The sequence below is a fragment of the Narcine bancroftii genome, chromosome 3 (assembly GCF_036971445.1).
Source record: "Narcine bancroftii isolate sNarBan1 chromosome 3, sNarBan1.hap1, whole genome shotgun sequence".
Lineage (NCBI taxonomy): Eukaryota > Metazoa > Chordata > Chondrichthyes > Torpediniformes > Narcinidae > Narcine > Narcine bancroftii.
This window is the reverse complement of record NC_091471.1, coordinates 331,261,798-331,277,814: the sequence shown is the minus strand read 5'-3', so window position 1 is coordinate 331,277,814 and position 16,017 is coordinate 331,261,798. Positions and strand designations below refer to the sequence as shown.

Here is a 16,017-nt window from a genome sequence, read left to right as displayed (position 1 = left end):
CCCCAATTAAGAGTGGTCAAGTGTGAACAGCAAAAACGCCATTCCTATCCCAAGTCACTGAACAGCCGATTTAGTGGGACCCAGGTGTAAAAGGGGCGATTGACTGGCCATTTCTAAACTTTGCCGCTTGCTCCCAGAACACAGGTTAGATCAGGACATGAACCATGAACCATCAGGATGACGTGGGCAACCTCTGTACACCCAGTCGTGAATCGCTTTGTTATCTTGCAGTGAAATTACACCCAGTTGCCATAGATCCTGACTCTCATCTTGTTTTTCATTCCCAGATGAAGATCTCATGAGGAGCATTGCAGTTGAGACACAATGTATTGAGGAGTCTTCAGACCAGATTACATCTGACAGCGGTTGTGTCTCTCCGAGGGCAGAGATGGACCTTGTTTCTGAGAAGTGTGTATCACATCATCAGCACTGATCAAGTTGCTCATGAATAGAAATCTGCTATTTGGCCCTTCATATCTACTCTGCCATTCAATGAAAATATAGCAACAAGGGAGAACACTATATAGATCTATGAGATAGGTAAAATTAACGATCTAGTAGATAGGGACCCTCTTGGAAAAAGTGCAATTGCTCCCTCCATACAATTGTTAGATCTGAAACTAGTGTATTATGCTTGAACAGGGGACAACAGTTTGAGGGAGGGATTGGTCAGCGTGGACTGGGAGCACAGGCTAGTTGGCAGAACAGTTGAGGAACAGTGGAAGACTTTCAAAGAGCTTTTTCACAGTGCTCAACAAAAATATATTCCCGTTTAAAAACAAGGGCAGTAAGAGAGGGAAGATCCAGCCTTGGTTAACTGAGGAAAGTATAAAATTAAAAGCTCATATGTACAAAGTCACCAAGAGTGGTGGGAAACTGGATCGGGAAAACTTTAAAAAGCGATAGAATGGGAAATAAGGAAAGGGAAGAAAGATGATGAAGGTAAATTAGCGAAAAATATAAAAACATAGCAAAAAATTTTATAAATATATAGAAGAGGGTGCATGGGTCCCTTGGACGATGAGAGACGGAGATTGACATTGAGTAGTGAGGAAATGGCCAAGGCATTGAACAGGTATTTTGTGTCAGTCTCCACGGTGGAAGACATGTCCAGCATGCCAAAGCGTGGTGATAGGGATGCGAAGGGAGGCGAGGGCTTCAACAAAATAATTGATAATGTTGAGCAAACTAATGGGACCTGAAAGCTGCCAAATCCCCTGGTCCTGATGGGATGCATCCCAGAGGACTAAAGGAAATGGCAGGAGTTATAGTCGACACAATGGTTGTCATTCACCAAAATTCTCTGGATTCTCGGCAGGCCCCGGCAGATTGGAGGATAGCAAATGTCACACCACTTTTTAAAAAGGGATGTAGGCAGGAGAGGGGTAACTATCGGTCAGTTAGTTTAACGTCTGTAGTCAGGAAAATGCTTAAAGCTGTCATTAAAGATGAAATAGTGAGACATTTAGAACGAATGGGTTCCATCAGGCAGGCGCAGCATGGATTCAGAAAGGGGAGGTCTTGTTTGACAAACTTGCTAGAGTTCTTTAAGGATATAATGGGTGTGGTAGATAGAGGGGTTGACGTTGCCTATTTGGATTTCCAGAAGGCGTTTGATAAGATGCCTCACAAGAGACTTATCGATAAGATACAGATGAATGGAGTTGGGGGAAGTACATTGGCGTGGATTGAGGATTGGTTAACTGACAGAAGGCAGAGGGTCGGGATAAATGGGTGTTTTTCTGATTGACAGACAGTGGTAAGTGGGGGGGCCGCAGGGGTCGGTGCTGGGCCCGCAGCTGGTCACCAATTACATTGATTATTTGGAAGAGGGGGCAGAGTGTCGTGTAGACAAGTTTGCAGATGATACTAAATTGAGTGGGAAACCAAATTGTACAGTGGATGTGGAGAGGCTGCAGAAGGATCTAGTTAAGGTAGGCGAGTGGGCAAAGGTCTGGCAGATGGAGAACAACGTTAGTAAATGCCAGGCCATCCACTTTGGTAGGAAAAATAGAAGAGTAGATTATTATCTAAATGGTGAAAAACTGCAGCATGCTGTCATGCAGAAGGACTTGCAAGAAGTTGGGTTGCAGGTACAACAGGTTATTAAGAAGGCAAATGGAACATTGGCCTTCATTGCTACAGGAATTGAATTCAAGAGCAGGAAGGTCATGCAGTAATTATACAAGGTACTGGCGAGGCCACACCTGGAGTACTGTGTGCAGTTCTGGGCTCCATACTTGAGGAAGGGTATACTGGCCTTGGAGGCAGTCCAGAGGAGGTTCGTCAGGTTGATCCTGGAGTTGAGGAGGTTGACCTACGAGGAGAGACTAAATCATCTGGGATTATACTCACTCGAATTCAGAAGAATGAGAGGATATCTTATGGAAACATCTAAAATTATGAAAGGGATAGATAAGATCAAGGCAAGAAAATTGTTTTCACTGGTAGGTGAGACCAGAACTATGGGGACACAGCCTCAAGATTCAGGGGAGTCAATTTAAGACGAAGATGAAAAAAAACTGTTTTGCCCAAAGAGTCATAAATCTGTGGAATTCTCTGCCCAGGGAAGCAGTTGAGACAAATTCATTAAACATATTTAAGGTTCAGTTAGATAGATTTCTATATAAAAGAGGAATTAAGGGATATGGGGAAAAGGCAGGTGGGTGGAGTTGAACCAATGATCAGGCTCGATGGGCCGGATGGCTGACTCCTGCTCCTATTTCTAATGTTCTATGTTTAAACTACTTTTCTACACAGACCAGATATCCCTTGATATTGTCAAACTCTGGCTTTACCCTCCCCTCAATTTGGTCTATGTGTCGTCTGAGTCCAGCGTGCTCGTTGAATGAAGTGATAGGAGAAGGTATTCGGTTTCACAATCAGTTTATTACATAGTACAAGAATAAAGCTTAACAGAGCTCTGGTTCAGTCGTTAGTTCATAGGTCACCTGCTCAGTGAGCTATTCCCCCAGACTGTCTCTTACCGTCCAGACTCTTCTGTTTATATAGATCAACATTGTTACACTGAACAAAAGTTGGCTTTCTTTGATAGGCTCCTTGTCTAAGATTTATCTCAAGCAATTTCCTGCTCTGCAATGATCTATGGTGTAGACCTCCTATCTTAATCCCCAAGGCAAGAACATTCTGTTGTTTTAATCAACACCTTCCATGTACCCTTATGACTCCTCATTCCTACGCAAGTGGTTTATTTATTTTATTTGTCTCTGACATTCTCAGTCATGGTACTCTTATCACTTATCCTTGCAATATACTTATCTTCCTGTCCCTGGCCTGTTTCAGAATAAATCACTGTCCCTATAGTTCCTCCAACCTCATCCTGTCTAACTTCTCCTATCTACTATCCTGTTTCTCCCATGTGTGCTTTACAATTAGCAGTGTAACCTTGGAGATGAAAGTATTCTCTCTCTTTGTATTTGGAGGCAGCAAATTCTACACATACTATAATCAGCCAACTTTTCTACATACTGTGGCTGTAACTTAATTGCATTAATATTTCCCTTAAACCATATAATTGAAGTAAATAGTAAATTGTTACATAGTAATGGATTAATGAATACATAATGAATAGTACATAGGCATATTTTCCATGATTACTTAACCCCTTGGTTCCAACAATATCTAAAAGGATAAAATTGGTCTATACCCTCAGCCTCCATTGTTCTCTGAGGTGAAGAATTCTGCTTGAAGACTTTTCTTCTCCTCGCTGTCCAGAATGGCTGGCTGCTTTTTTGACCCCCTTATTCTAGATGCTCCACTCTGGAATAACATCATCCTTGCACTCACCCTGTTCAACCCTGGGAGAATATCTTTAGAATTCAGTTAAATCACCTTATCTAAACTCGAAAGCACAAGCTTAATCTCCCCTCTTACCACAAAATTTCAATTTGGTGAACCTTTGCCCTCAGTTGTAAATCTGTCCTTCCTTGGAATGGGAGATGAGGCCTATACACAAACATCCAGGTGTTTTATCAGCTTCCTTTATAATGGGAGCCAAACATCCAAGCCCTTGCATTCAAGTCATCTTGCACACAAGGCCAACATCCCATTTCGTTTCTGATGGTTTCAGTCGTCCCTTGCCCACTGGAATCCCAGTGAATTAGCTGTGCAGTGCCCCAGAATAGGAAGCTTTTTGTGCTGTTTCCACTGGGCCACCCGTAACTGGGGCACCAATTGCTTTCCCACTGAACACACTCATCCCTGGGGATTGGAGTATTCTCCCTTCAACTGGAAACGGGTGAGTTTCTGCTGCCCCTTTTCCACTGGTTTTATCAGCAAAACCCGGGGATATGAGTAGGGGTCAAGGTGGTTAATCCCCGGTGTGAAATGACATCATCTATTAAGTGTGTACATGGGACAGCCAATCCTTCTGATCAGCAGATCACATCAGGAGTTCAGGATGAAGGAATAAGCCTTGTGTTCCTCGCTGTATCTTCAGGCAAACCAGCTGTTGTCACTGGAATGAGGGGTTAAGAGAAATGTAGCGTAGTACTGGTGCTTGGGCCAGTACAGGTCAGTGGCAAGATTGGCAAAGTCATGGGTACCAATGTTTGCTAATGCAGATTGTCTTTTACCTTACCATAGTTTGGAGAGCTCTCTCAGTACCTGGTCTGACTTTGGAGAGAAGGAGCCACACCAGTCATCCTCGCCCAGTCCATCAAGAAGAATAGCCAGCAGTTTATTGCCCAGCCTGGATCCAACCCCCATACTGGGCTCTGCCGTTTCCACTCGTATCGGTAAGAGCGCTGCTGCCTATCCCTGCCCTCCATTGCACAGTTTTGCAGAAAGCACTGATTGAAACAATAATGTTTCCTCATACCATTCACGAACACGTAATTTGGTGGCTCACAGAAACTTTTAGCTGGAGTTACTTTTCCTTGTAACTTTGGTACATCCCAAACAATCATTTCTTCTCTCAGCTCATTTATATGGTTGGTTTTAGATTTAATCTTTTTCAAGCATGTTGGTTTATTAATTTAAATTTAGGGATACAGTGCAGCAGCTGGACCTGCCGCTTCATGATGCAAGTATTATCCATCGTTTATCATCTCGTGGTGGTAAGCGAGAAGTCAGCAGATGCTGGGGTCGTGTGCAACACGCAAAAGAGCTGGAGAAACTCAGCAGGTCCTGCAGCATCGATAGAATTGCAATAGCCAGTTGACGTTTAGGAACTGAGCTTTTCTTCAGGTTCTCAAGTATCATTCCTCCTTTGGTTTCAGCCTATAGTATGGAAGCTGAGTGTTCGAGGACTGAGCTGTGCAACCCCATTGGCAATGACTTACCAGTTACAAAATCACTGCTTCATCGTTACCAAGGCCACGCTGACTGTCTCTGATTAGCTACGTCTTTTGGATGAAGGTTCATGTCATCCCTTGGATTGAAACCCAACACCGAAGTCAAACTAACTGGCTCCAAATTCTTTCCTTTATACTTCCCTCCATTTCATGAGAATAGAGTTGCACGCCATGGGATAAGACCCTTCAGCCTGAAGTGTCTTCTGAACTAGTCTTGATCTCCCTCTAAACCTCTCCTATCCATATAACTGTCTAAATGTCTTTTAAATGTTATAATTATTCCTGCCGCTACCACTTCCTCTGGCAGCTTGTTACAAACACCCACCACCCTATGTGTGGAAAAAGTTGTCTCTCAAATCCCCTTTAAGTCTTTGCCCTCCCATCTTGACCCTTTGTCAAGTCAAGTTTATTGTCTTCTGACTGTACAAGTACAACCTGACAAAACAGTGTTCTCTGGTCCTCGGTGCAAAACACGCAGACACACAACCAGACATAACACACAGACAGACAAGCAATACATATGCAGGACAAGTATTTTATCTAAACAAATAAATAAATATCGAGTCTCGGATGGTTTGTATGAGCAGTTCCTTTGGTCGTTCAGTGTTCTCACTACCCATGGGAAGAAGCTGTTCCTCAGCCTGGTGGTGTTAGCTCTGATAGTCCTCTTCCCTCAAATCTTAGATTCCCCTCATCTAAGATAAAGGCTGTGACAATCAATATCATCATCGCCCATCATGATTTCGTAAACCTCTATAAAGTCACCCCCTGCCTCCTTCTCCAGAGAAAATAGTCCCAGCCTGTCCAGACTCTCCTTGTATCTCAAGGTCTCCAGTCCTGGTAACATCCAGGAGAATGGCTAAGGAAGATGCAAAGGTGTCTGCCAGGCCTCAGCAATTCCTTTCATTGCTTCCACTGACATTCTATGAAATATATGATCAGGCCTCGGGGGTGTGCCCACATTTATGCATCCCAGGAATCTGCCACAATGTTATTCTGTTTTACGGCATCACAACTCGCTTTCCTGAATCTCCTTCTCCGTGGCAAATAAAAATGAGAAGTATTCATTCAAAACCTGACCCGGTGGGTCCACACATAGACAGACACACACTGACCCTTAAAGGGACCCGTTACCCTTCTGCACAATGTACTGCATGGATTCAGATCCCATCATTGTTTCTCTGTAGCCAGTACCTTTCTCTGCTTGGTCACCAGAGCACCACTAGCTCTGGTTTTCTCCTGGTGATTTGTTTTGTGATTGTGCTGTAAACCTGGCTTGGTGTGCACACAAGGACAGTTCTGCTCCTCTACTAAATGTGGTAAACCATCATTTGTATATTTAACTCTCTGGGCTCACCCATTGGCTGACTGTACCTATAGCTCCTCCCACAGCCTCCTGAGTAAAGGTGACTGTCCCACAGCCCCCTCCTCAGTTCAGGACAGTCGACAAGCATGACGTGTCTCTATTTATCGCAAATAAATGTCTATCAGTTTTGCATAACTTCCAGTCTTTGGGATTTATCAATGGTGCATCACTGATTCTGAAAGTTTATCCCAATTGGCCAGTGCATTTTGCATCATGGGCTGCACTCGGTGGGTGGGATCGCTGGGAATGAATGCACCAGCCATTGTAGGTTTACAGAGAAGCTGTCTGCATTGGCTCGATCTGATGTTCCAACTCTTGATTTTTATTTATTACAGGAATCTCCAAGGGCCCAGGGAAATGGCTCTTCCCTCATTCTGCCCTTTACGTGACCTACATCCTGTACTTTCTCCTCATTGCTGCATGCATCAGTCTGACCATCTCCTATGGGTCACTATTCCCCAACCATGTGGTGCTCACGTGGTTGATTTCTGCTTCTTTCTCCTTCCTGACTTCATTTTTCTTCCTGGAACCTCTAAAGGTAAGCTATTCCAGGTCTGAAAAACTCCAAAAGGTTGGGAAGTAATCCTTGTAGGGATTTAACTTGGGGCACAGTGCAACCTGGTATGGAGAAAGGTCTCTGCACTGTTACCCGCAGGGATCCAATGTGAACTAAATTAAAGTTTCAATGGGAATAGAGGTGGCATTTATTTCCAGAGGAATAGCAAACGAGAGCAGGGATGTGATGTTGAGACTCTATAGAGCACTGGTGAGACCTCACTTGGAATACTGGGTACAGTTCTGGGCGCCTTATTTGAGGAAGGATGGTCTGGCGTTGGAGCGGGTTCAGAGAAGATTTACTAAAATGATGCCAGGAATGAAATGGTTAGCAAATGAGGGACGTTTGTCAGCACTCGGACTTTACTCGATGAAGTACAGAAGGATGAGGGGCAAAACCCCATAGAGACATTTTGAATGCTGCAAGGCCTGGACAGAGTGGATGTGACAAAGTTGTTTCCCACGGTCAGCGACAAGAGACCACAATTTCAGAATAAAAGGGCTTTAATTTAAAACTGAGATGCGGAGAAATTTCTTCATCCAGAGGATCGTGAGTCTGTAGATCTTGTGGCCACTGGTGGCAGTGGAAATGAGGTCTTTGGGGGTATTTTAAGGCAGAAATTGACAGGTGTTTGATTAGTCAGGGCATCAAGGGTTACGGGGAGAAGGCCAGGAAGTGGAATAAGGATCAGCTCATGGTAGACCCGACGGGCCAATTGGCTGACCTTTGCTCTTGTATTTTGTGTGTTCTTGTGGTACAGGTTGTCCATCTCATACAGTGTAGTTTGTATTGGACATGGAGAACCATCAGATTGTTTTAACCAGTGAATCCTGATTTGACTTCCTGTGATTGAAACCCATCTAGGTGTTGTGTGAAGCTCTGATCCTTGCTCTCTTCACCAAGCCAGTGGATTCTGATGAAGATGATAAATTGGTGGAAGAACCTTTAGTTAAGAAAATGTCTGAAAGAATTGGTAAAGTTCGAGCCCCTTACGGCTACAGTCTCCTCCAAGCCAAAGAGGAGGCACGAAAAGTGAGAGCATTATACGCACTGATGAAGGTACAAGCTTTGCTATTCCCACTCAAGGGCACAATTCAACTCTCGAGGCAGCAGGGCTCATTGGTATAGACATCTACTGAGCATGTTCCAGAAGGAAGAAATATTTTTGTCATTCAGCATATCGAGATGTAGAGAAAGTGAAGCGAAGGTGGAAGATCAACTTTAATAATGAAGGGCCAGCTGGTCTGTTCCTGCTCTTGAACAAATCAAAAAGAGGTTCATATATGGGCAACGACGTAGTAAATCGGATGTTTTGGGGAAAAGTGTGAGGTCATCTATTTTCTTTTTTAATGTTTTAAATCATGAAAGAGTTAGTTATTGGTGATAAGAGACTCTTGGCAGGCCTTTCTCAAGAATTGTTGATGTGTGGAAATATAGGAAAATCAATGGATTTATTGCAACAGGATTTGAGTACCAGGATAAAGGCGTCTTGCTGAAATTAGGGTGGGTCCTGGTGAGTTCACCTGTCCGCAGGTCCGATCTGCCTGATCGCAGAAGAGCATTCTTGTGATGGCGGGAAGAGATGAAACCTTAACTCCAGTGTTTAGAAGGAGAAATGATCGTGTTGAAATGTATACAATGCTTCCAAGGCAGAGTAGGCAAAAGGATGATGACTGATATCTGGAATCAGGGGCCACTGTCCGGCAGAAAAGGACAAGAACAGTGACGAGAAGAAATTCATTCTCCCATCAGTAGAGTGTTCTAGAAACTCTGTCGCTGAAGTACTGTATATTCAAGATAAAGTTTTTAAATCGATGGGGTAACTGCTAAAAGTGATGTGATTATCAGAGCAGGCAAGAGGGGAAGAATGGCCTGCTCCTTAGACCCTTATATCCTTTTAATGAATAGTGAAAATCTAGAATACCCTTGACCAAATCCTCATGGGATTGTGGATTATTGGAAGCTTGCAAACTGAAATTGACAGGCTATTGTTAAGCAATGCCATTGAGGATGAGGGCTAAGCTGCTATTTGGGGTTAGGATACAGAACATCCATCCAACCGAATGGTCCCATCATGATCCTTTGGTCTCTTGCATAAGGGGGCCTGATGCAGCATCTCTGCTTTTGGCCTGGGTAATGTCACAGTTGGATCTAGGAGCTGTTACAGTGAGAGTCACCCCAACCGCTGCCTCTTCAGGGCAAGATGACACAAGTTGCTATTCCTAGGACTTTAAGCTCTTAACCATTGGATGTAACCATCAGCCACGTCCAAGAGTTAGCCGAAGGCCAGGAGTAATTGAGAATTACTTGGCACTTGCAAAGCGCTGAAAATTCCTGAGACATTTGGGGTTGAGCTAAAAGGATGGGTTAGAAAAAGGACCTTCATGGAGAATCTGGGAAGCAGGAGGAATGAAGCAAAGCTTCATATTGTAGGGGCAATCACAATGGAAGGAAGACCACAGAATTGGAATAGGGAGTAATTGCATAGACATGCCCCATAGATAGGAAGGCTGGGCCTTGGATGGATTAATGGAAAAGTATTATAATGTCAACAGCAAATACCAGAGCATATCTGTTTAAGGTGAAGGCAGGAAAGTTTAGGGGAGATATCAGAGGTAAGGTTTTTACTCAGAGTGCCTGGAAAGCATTTCTGGGGATGATGACGGAGACTGGTACAATAGGGACATTAAATAAACTCTTAGACAGACACAAGGATGTAATAAAAATAGAGGGTTGTGGGTGCGAGGTAGGGAAGGGTTAGATGGTGTGGAGTAGGTTTGCAGAGGTAAGCACAACATTGTACTGTATTCTATGTCTCCATTCGATGTGCTCAGCCTGTGACTGGGTTGTTCTCCAGAACTGCATTGTGTCCACGCTCTTTCTGCTGGTGGTGCTCATTATCAACTACCAGGGATGCTCCAGGAAAACCAATGCATGGCTTCTGCAGACCGCCATTCGGAGGTCAGTTGCTGGCAGGAATCCACATGCCTCCATCGTGGCTGTTATTCAGAGGTCAGTGACCTGTAGCACACTGTTGTCTTGAGAAGAGTGTCTGGTTTGGTTCATAGAGAGATGAGTCTGGACACAAGTGTAACTTTTATTAACACACGGGAAACACAGGGGATAACGTTAAACAGTACACAATTACTAATTCAAGCAAGAGAAGATTCAGACATTCACCTCACACATCAGTTTGATCTGATAATGGTAAACCTATATTCAACCCCACCCCCACACGACACACACTGTCTCACTTTAGCGACGTTATCGATGTTGACCTCAGGCATCAGTTGGACTCCGACAACAGGAAACCTATATTTGACCCCGCTCACACTATAAACAGGGACTCTTACACACACTCCTGGTTCCCTAATCAGGCTCTACTGCAAATATTGATCTATCACAATACTATGGCTCAACTTCAATGTAGTGCACCCTTCCAGTGATGTCCACAGTAGTGACCTGGCAATGAAGCGATCAGGACTTGGACTACGAGGCAGAGAGAGCGAATGCACTAATTACAGTGCTAACCTGTATTGCTATCCAATGAATGACCCGAGGTGATTTAAATTAGCCAATAGTGAGATATGCACTAATTAGTGGCCAACCTTGACTGACAGGTGAAGTGACTTCCGAATAAGTTTCAGACCAGGAGAACACATGACCACCCACAACACTCACATTCCAGACAGGCAGGGAGGTCACGTTTCCTCCACACACAATACCCTCCAAGACTCAGAGTGCACTTTTGGCTCAAAATAACATGTGCTGCTTTGTTCATTGCACAAGTTCGTCGTCAGGGTTGATAAAAACAAAGGAGCACAAGACCAAGGACTATTTGTTTGGTTTGTTTTTAACTCCGAATTGGGAGCCTGAAATTGTCACCAATTGTGTACAACATAATTTGGAGACAGAATAAACCTCCATCTCTTGTACATGAATGTGCATCTCTGCCAGGTGACACGAGTCTGTCACTTTTCCATATAGTGGTGGTTCTCACCATATGTGCTTCTCTGAGCCAGTCATGTCGCTTTTGTTTTAAACCATCCTTCTATGTATAGACAGAGGTGTGAGGACTCCATTCAGTTTGGTTCATTGAGAATGCTAATTTGGTTACATCACTTGCTTGTTTATTGGTAGGCAAGGGGATTGAAAAATTGGCAAAGGGTAACCAAAGGTTTAAGAGGATAAATTAGTAAATAACATAAAAACAGTCAGGTTATCAAAAGGTAGAAAGTAAACTTTGATCCCTTAAATTATTAGTTTGATAATAATATTGTGAAATAGCCAAGTGGCAATACATTTGTATTTTTCAAAACATTTCCAGCTACAAGATTACTGCATTTAATCATGAGCTGATCTATTTTTCCACTCAGCCCCACTCCCCGGCCTTCTCCCTGTTACCTTTGAACCCCTGAATCCCTATGTAGGTACCTATCAATCTCTGCCTTAAATACACCCAAGTCTTGGCCTCCACAGCTGCCATGGCAGCAAATTCCAGAAACTCACCAGTCTCATGCAAAAGAAATTCCTCCACATCTGTTCTAAATGGACACCCTTTGGCCTGAAGTTGTGCCATCTGGTCATAGACACTCCCACCAAGGGGAAAACAATCTTTCTGCATCAACTCTCTCCATGCCTTTCAACACTCAAAACGTTTCAATGAGATTTCCACCCCCCACCCCCCCACCCCCATATTCTCCTGAATTCCAACAAGTACAGGCCAGGAGCCACCAAACATTTCTCATATGATAACAATTTTATTTTTGAACCCATTCCACCATTAGGAGGGAAGGGCCCATCCTTGTGACTCTCCTCTGAATCCACTCTGAGGTCAGTATCCCCTTTCTTAAATGAGGAACCCAAAACTGCTCACAGTGCCCCAAATGAGGTTTCACCAGTGCCTTAAAGAACTCAATATAACATCCTTTCTCTTATATTCTATTCCTCTTGAAATAAATGCCAGCATTGAATTCACTTTCTTCACCGCTGACTCAACCTGCAAGTTTACCTTCAGGCCGTCTTGCACAAGGACTCCCAGGTCCCTTTGCATCTGGGAATTTTCAACATTCTCCCCATTTAGAAAGTAGTCTGTCCGTTTATTTTTTTCTACCAAAAGTGCACGACCGTCCACTTTCTGACCTTGTATTTGATTTGCCGCTTCTCTGCCCATTCTCCTAATCGGTCCAAGTCCTTCTGCAGCCTTTTCATTTTCTCAATACTACCTGCTCCTCCACTGACCTTCGTATCATCTGCAAACTTGGCCACAAAACCATTCATTCCATAATCCAAATCATTAATATACAACATGAAAAGAAGTGGCCCTAACACAGACCTCTGTGGAACACCAGCAGCAAAAAACTGGCAGCCAATCAGAACAGACCCCTGAATGTCACTCTCTGCTTCCTGCCAATTAGTCAATGCTATACACTAGTTATACCATGGGGTCTTATCTTGTTAAGTAGCCTCATGTACGACACTTGTCAAAGGTCTCCTGAAAATCCAAATACACAACATCCGTATAAGCCATATAACCATTTACAGCACAGAAACAGGCCAGTTTGGCCCTACTAATCCTTTCTGAACATCTTCTCCCACCTAGTCCCACTGATCTGCATTTGGCCCACAACCCTCCATACCTCTCCCATCCATAACCTTTCCTTAAATATTAACATCGATCTCGATTCTACCACCACTGCTGGAAGTTCATTCCATACCCCCACCGCCCTCTGCGTGAAGAAATTCCTCCTATGTTTCACTTAAACTTTTCCCCTTTCACTCTCAATCCATGCCTTCTTGTTTGAATCTCCCCCACTCTGGAAAAAGCCTGTCCACGTTGACTCTATCCGTCCCCCTTATAATTTTGAATACCTCTATCAAATCATCCCTCAACCTTCTACGCTCCAGGGAATAAAGTCCCAGCCTGCTCAACCATTCCCTGTAACTCAAACCCTGAAATCCCAGCAACATTCTCGTAAACCTCCTCTGCACTCTCTCTCTATACTGTTTGTATCCTTCCTGTAATTCGGCGACCAAAACTGCACACAATATTCCAAATTTAGCCTCACCAATGTCTTATACAATTTCAACATAACATCCCAACTCCTGTATTCTATACTCTGATTTATGAAAGCCAACATACTAAATGTATTCTTCACCACCCCATCCACATGTGATTCAACTTTCAGAGAATTATGTATCATGATTCCTAAATCCCTTTGTTCCACTGCACTCCTCAATTGTCTACTATTGAACATGTATGACCTATTTTGATTAGTCCTCCCCAAAATGTTGCAACTCAAATTCATCAGTATTAAACTCCATCTGCCATCTTTCAGCCCACTCTTCTAACTGTCCTATATCACTCTGTAAGCTTTGATAATCTTCCTCACTGACCACAACGCCACCAACCTCTGTATCATCTACAAATTTACTAATCCAATTTGCAATCTAGATCGTTAATATATTATGACAAACAGCAGTGGACCCAGTACCGATCCCTGAGGCACACCTCTCATCAATGGCCTCCAATTCGACACACAATTTTCCACCACTGCTCTTTGGCATCTCCCATCCAACCATTGCTGAATCCATTTTACAACTTCATCATTAATACCTAATGTTTCCACCTTCCTTACTAACATCTTATGGGGAACCTCATCAAGAACCTCACTGAAGTCCAAACAGACAACATCCACAGCCTTCGCCTCATCAACCTTTTTAGTAATTTCCTCAAAAAACTCTACAAGTTTTTTTCTCATGTACAAAACCATGCTGACTACTCCAAATCAATCCCTGTCTTTCCAAATAGTTGTATATACCATCTCTAAGAACACTTTCTATTAATTTACCCACCCACCACCATAATTACCAGGTTTATTTTTGGATCTTTTTTTGAACAGCGGAACAACATGAGCCGCCTTCCAGTTCCCCTGTGGCCAGTGACATTTTAAGTATTTCTGTCAATGCCCCCACTATTTGTTCACTAACCTTTCCCAGGGTCCAAGGGAATATTTTTTCAGGACCTGGAGATTTATCCACCTTGATCTTTTTTTAATAGAGCCAATACCTCCTCCTCATTAATCCTTATATTATCCATGAGCTCCTGACCATATTTATTCACTTCATCGAACTCAATATTCTTTTCCTTCGTGAATACTGAAGAAAAAAAAACATTTAAAATTTCTCCCATCTCCTCTGGCTTTTTAAGGAGGCTACCCCCCCCCCCCAACCTCCCTACAGTTCCTAACCTTTCCTTTAACCCTCACGGGGTCACACCAACTCTGCGCTCTCAGAACTTCTCCTTTGAATATCCTCCATTTATCTGCAACATTCTTCCCTGCAAATATCTTATTCCAATCCACACCCTCCAAATCTTTTCTTATCCCCTCGAAATTTCCTTTCTTCAAATCAAGAATCTTAACCTTTGGCCCATCTCTATTCTTTTCCATTACTAGCCTAAAACTAATAGTATTATGATCACTAGACCCAAAGTGTTCCCCATCACAAACCTCTGTCACCTGACCTATCTCATGTCCTAATAGGAGATCCAATACTGCCCCCTCTCAAGTTGGTTCTTCTACGTATTGATTAAGAAACCTTTCCTGAACACAATTAACAAAGTCTATCCCATCCGTCCCTCTTACTGTACGGATGTCCCAATTAATGTTCGGAAAGTTGAAATCTCCTACAACTACCACATTATGTTTATCACACATATACGCAATCTCCTTACAAATTTGCTCCTCTAATTCCCTTAGCCTATTTGGTAATCTATAATACACTCCCATTAATGTATTCACATTTCTGCCATTCCTCAATTCTACCCAAGTAGCCTCGCTGGACAATCCTACCAAACCATCCTGCCACAGCACTGGTGTAATGTTCTCTCTAATAAGCAATGCAACTCCTCCCTGTTCTATTGTGCCTAAAACAATGGAATTCTGGAATATTTTACTGCCAAACATGCCCTTCCTGCAACCCAACTTTCACTGATGGCCACAATGTTGTATTTCCATGTGTCGATCCATCCTCCTTATTTACAATGCTCCTTGCATTAAAATACATCCACTTGAGAGAATGTCCACCACATATACTCCTTTTGTTACCAACTACCTTTTCCTTTTTCCCTCCTTCATTTATTTTTACATTGTGTTCCCTCCCCTCCTTCCAATCTAGATGCTCTTCCTCCATAGGAACATAGGAAGTAGGAACAGGAGTAGGCCAAAAATGGCCCATCGAGCCTGCTCTGCCATTCAATAAGATCATGGCTGATCTAATTTATGACCTAACTCCACCTACCTGCCTTCTCCCCATATCCCCTAATTCCTCTGTCATGTAAAAATTTATCTAACCGAATTTTAAATATGTTTAATGAAGCAGCCTCAACCACTTCCCTGGTTAGAGAATTCCAAACATTCACTACTCTCTGGGAAAAACTATTTTTCCTCATCTCTGTCCTAAATCTACTCCCCCGAATCTTGAGACTGTGTCCTCGCGTTTTAGTTTCCCTGGCCAGCTCAAAAAACCTTCCTACATCTATCCTATCCATACCCTTCATAATCCTATATGTTTCTCTAAGATCTCCTCTCATTCTTCTAAACTCGAGTGAATACAATCGTAGATGATTTAATCTTTCATCATAAGTCAACCCCTTCATCCCAGGGATCAACCTAGTAAACCTTCTCTGGACCGTCTCCAAAGCCAGTATATCCTTCCTCAAATATGGAGACCAGAACTGGACACAGTACTTCAGGTGCGGTCTCACCAGTACCTTATAC

General features: G+C 43.2%; 1 protein-coding gene across 1 annotated transcript in view; it reads left to right on the top strand.

The window, feature by feature from the left end:
- The first annotated feature begins 8,039 nt into the window (after positions 1-8,039).
- LOC138759216 (polycystin-1-like) overlaps positions 8,040-16,017 on the top strand; it is a 43,689-nt gene continuing 35,711 nt past the window's right edge. Inside the window, exons 1-2 of the mRNA XM_069929290.1 lie at positions 8,040-8,296; positions 10,095-10,249. Coding sequence (XP_069785391.1) covers positions 8,195-8,296; positions 10,095-10,249 — 257 coding nt within the window. The 5' untranslated portion in view covers positions 8,040-8,194. The remainder of the gene's footprint in view (positions 8,297-10,094; positions 10,250-16,017) is intronic.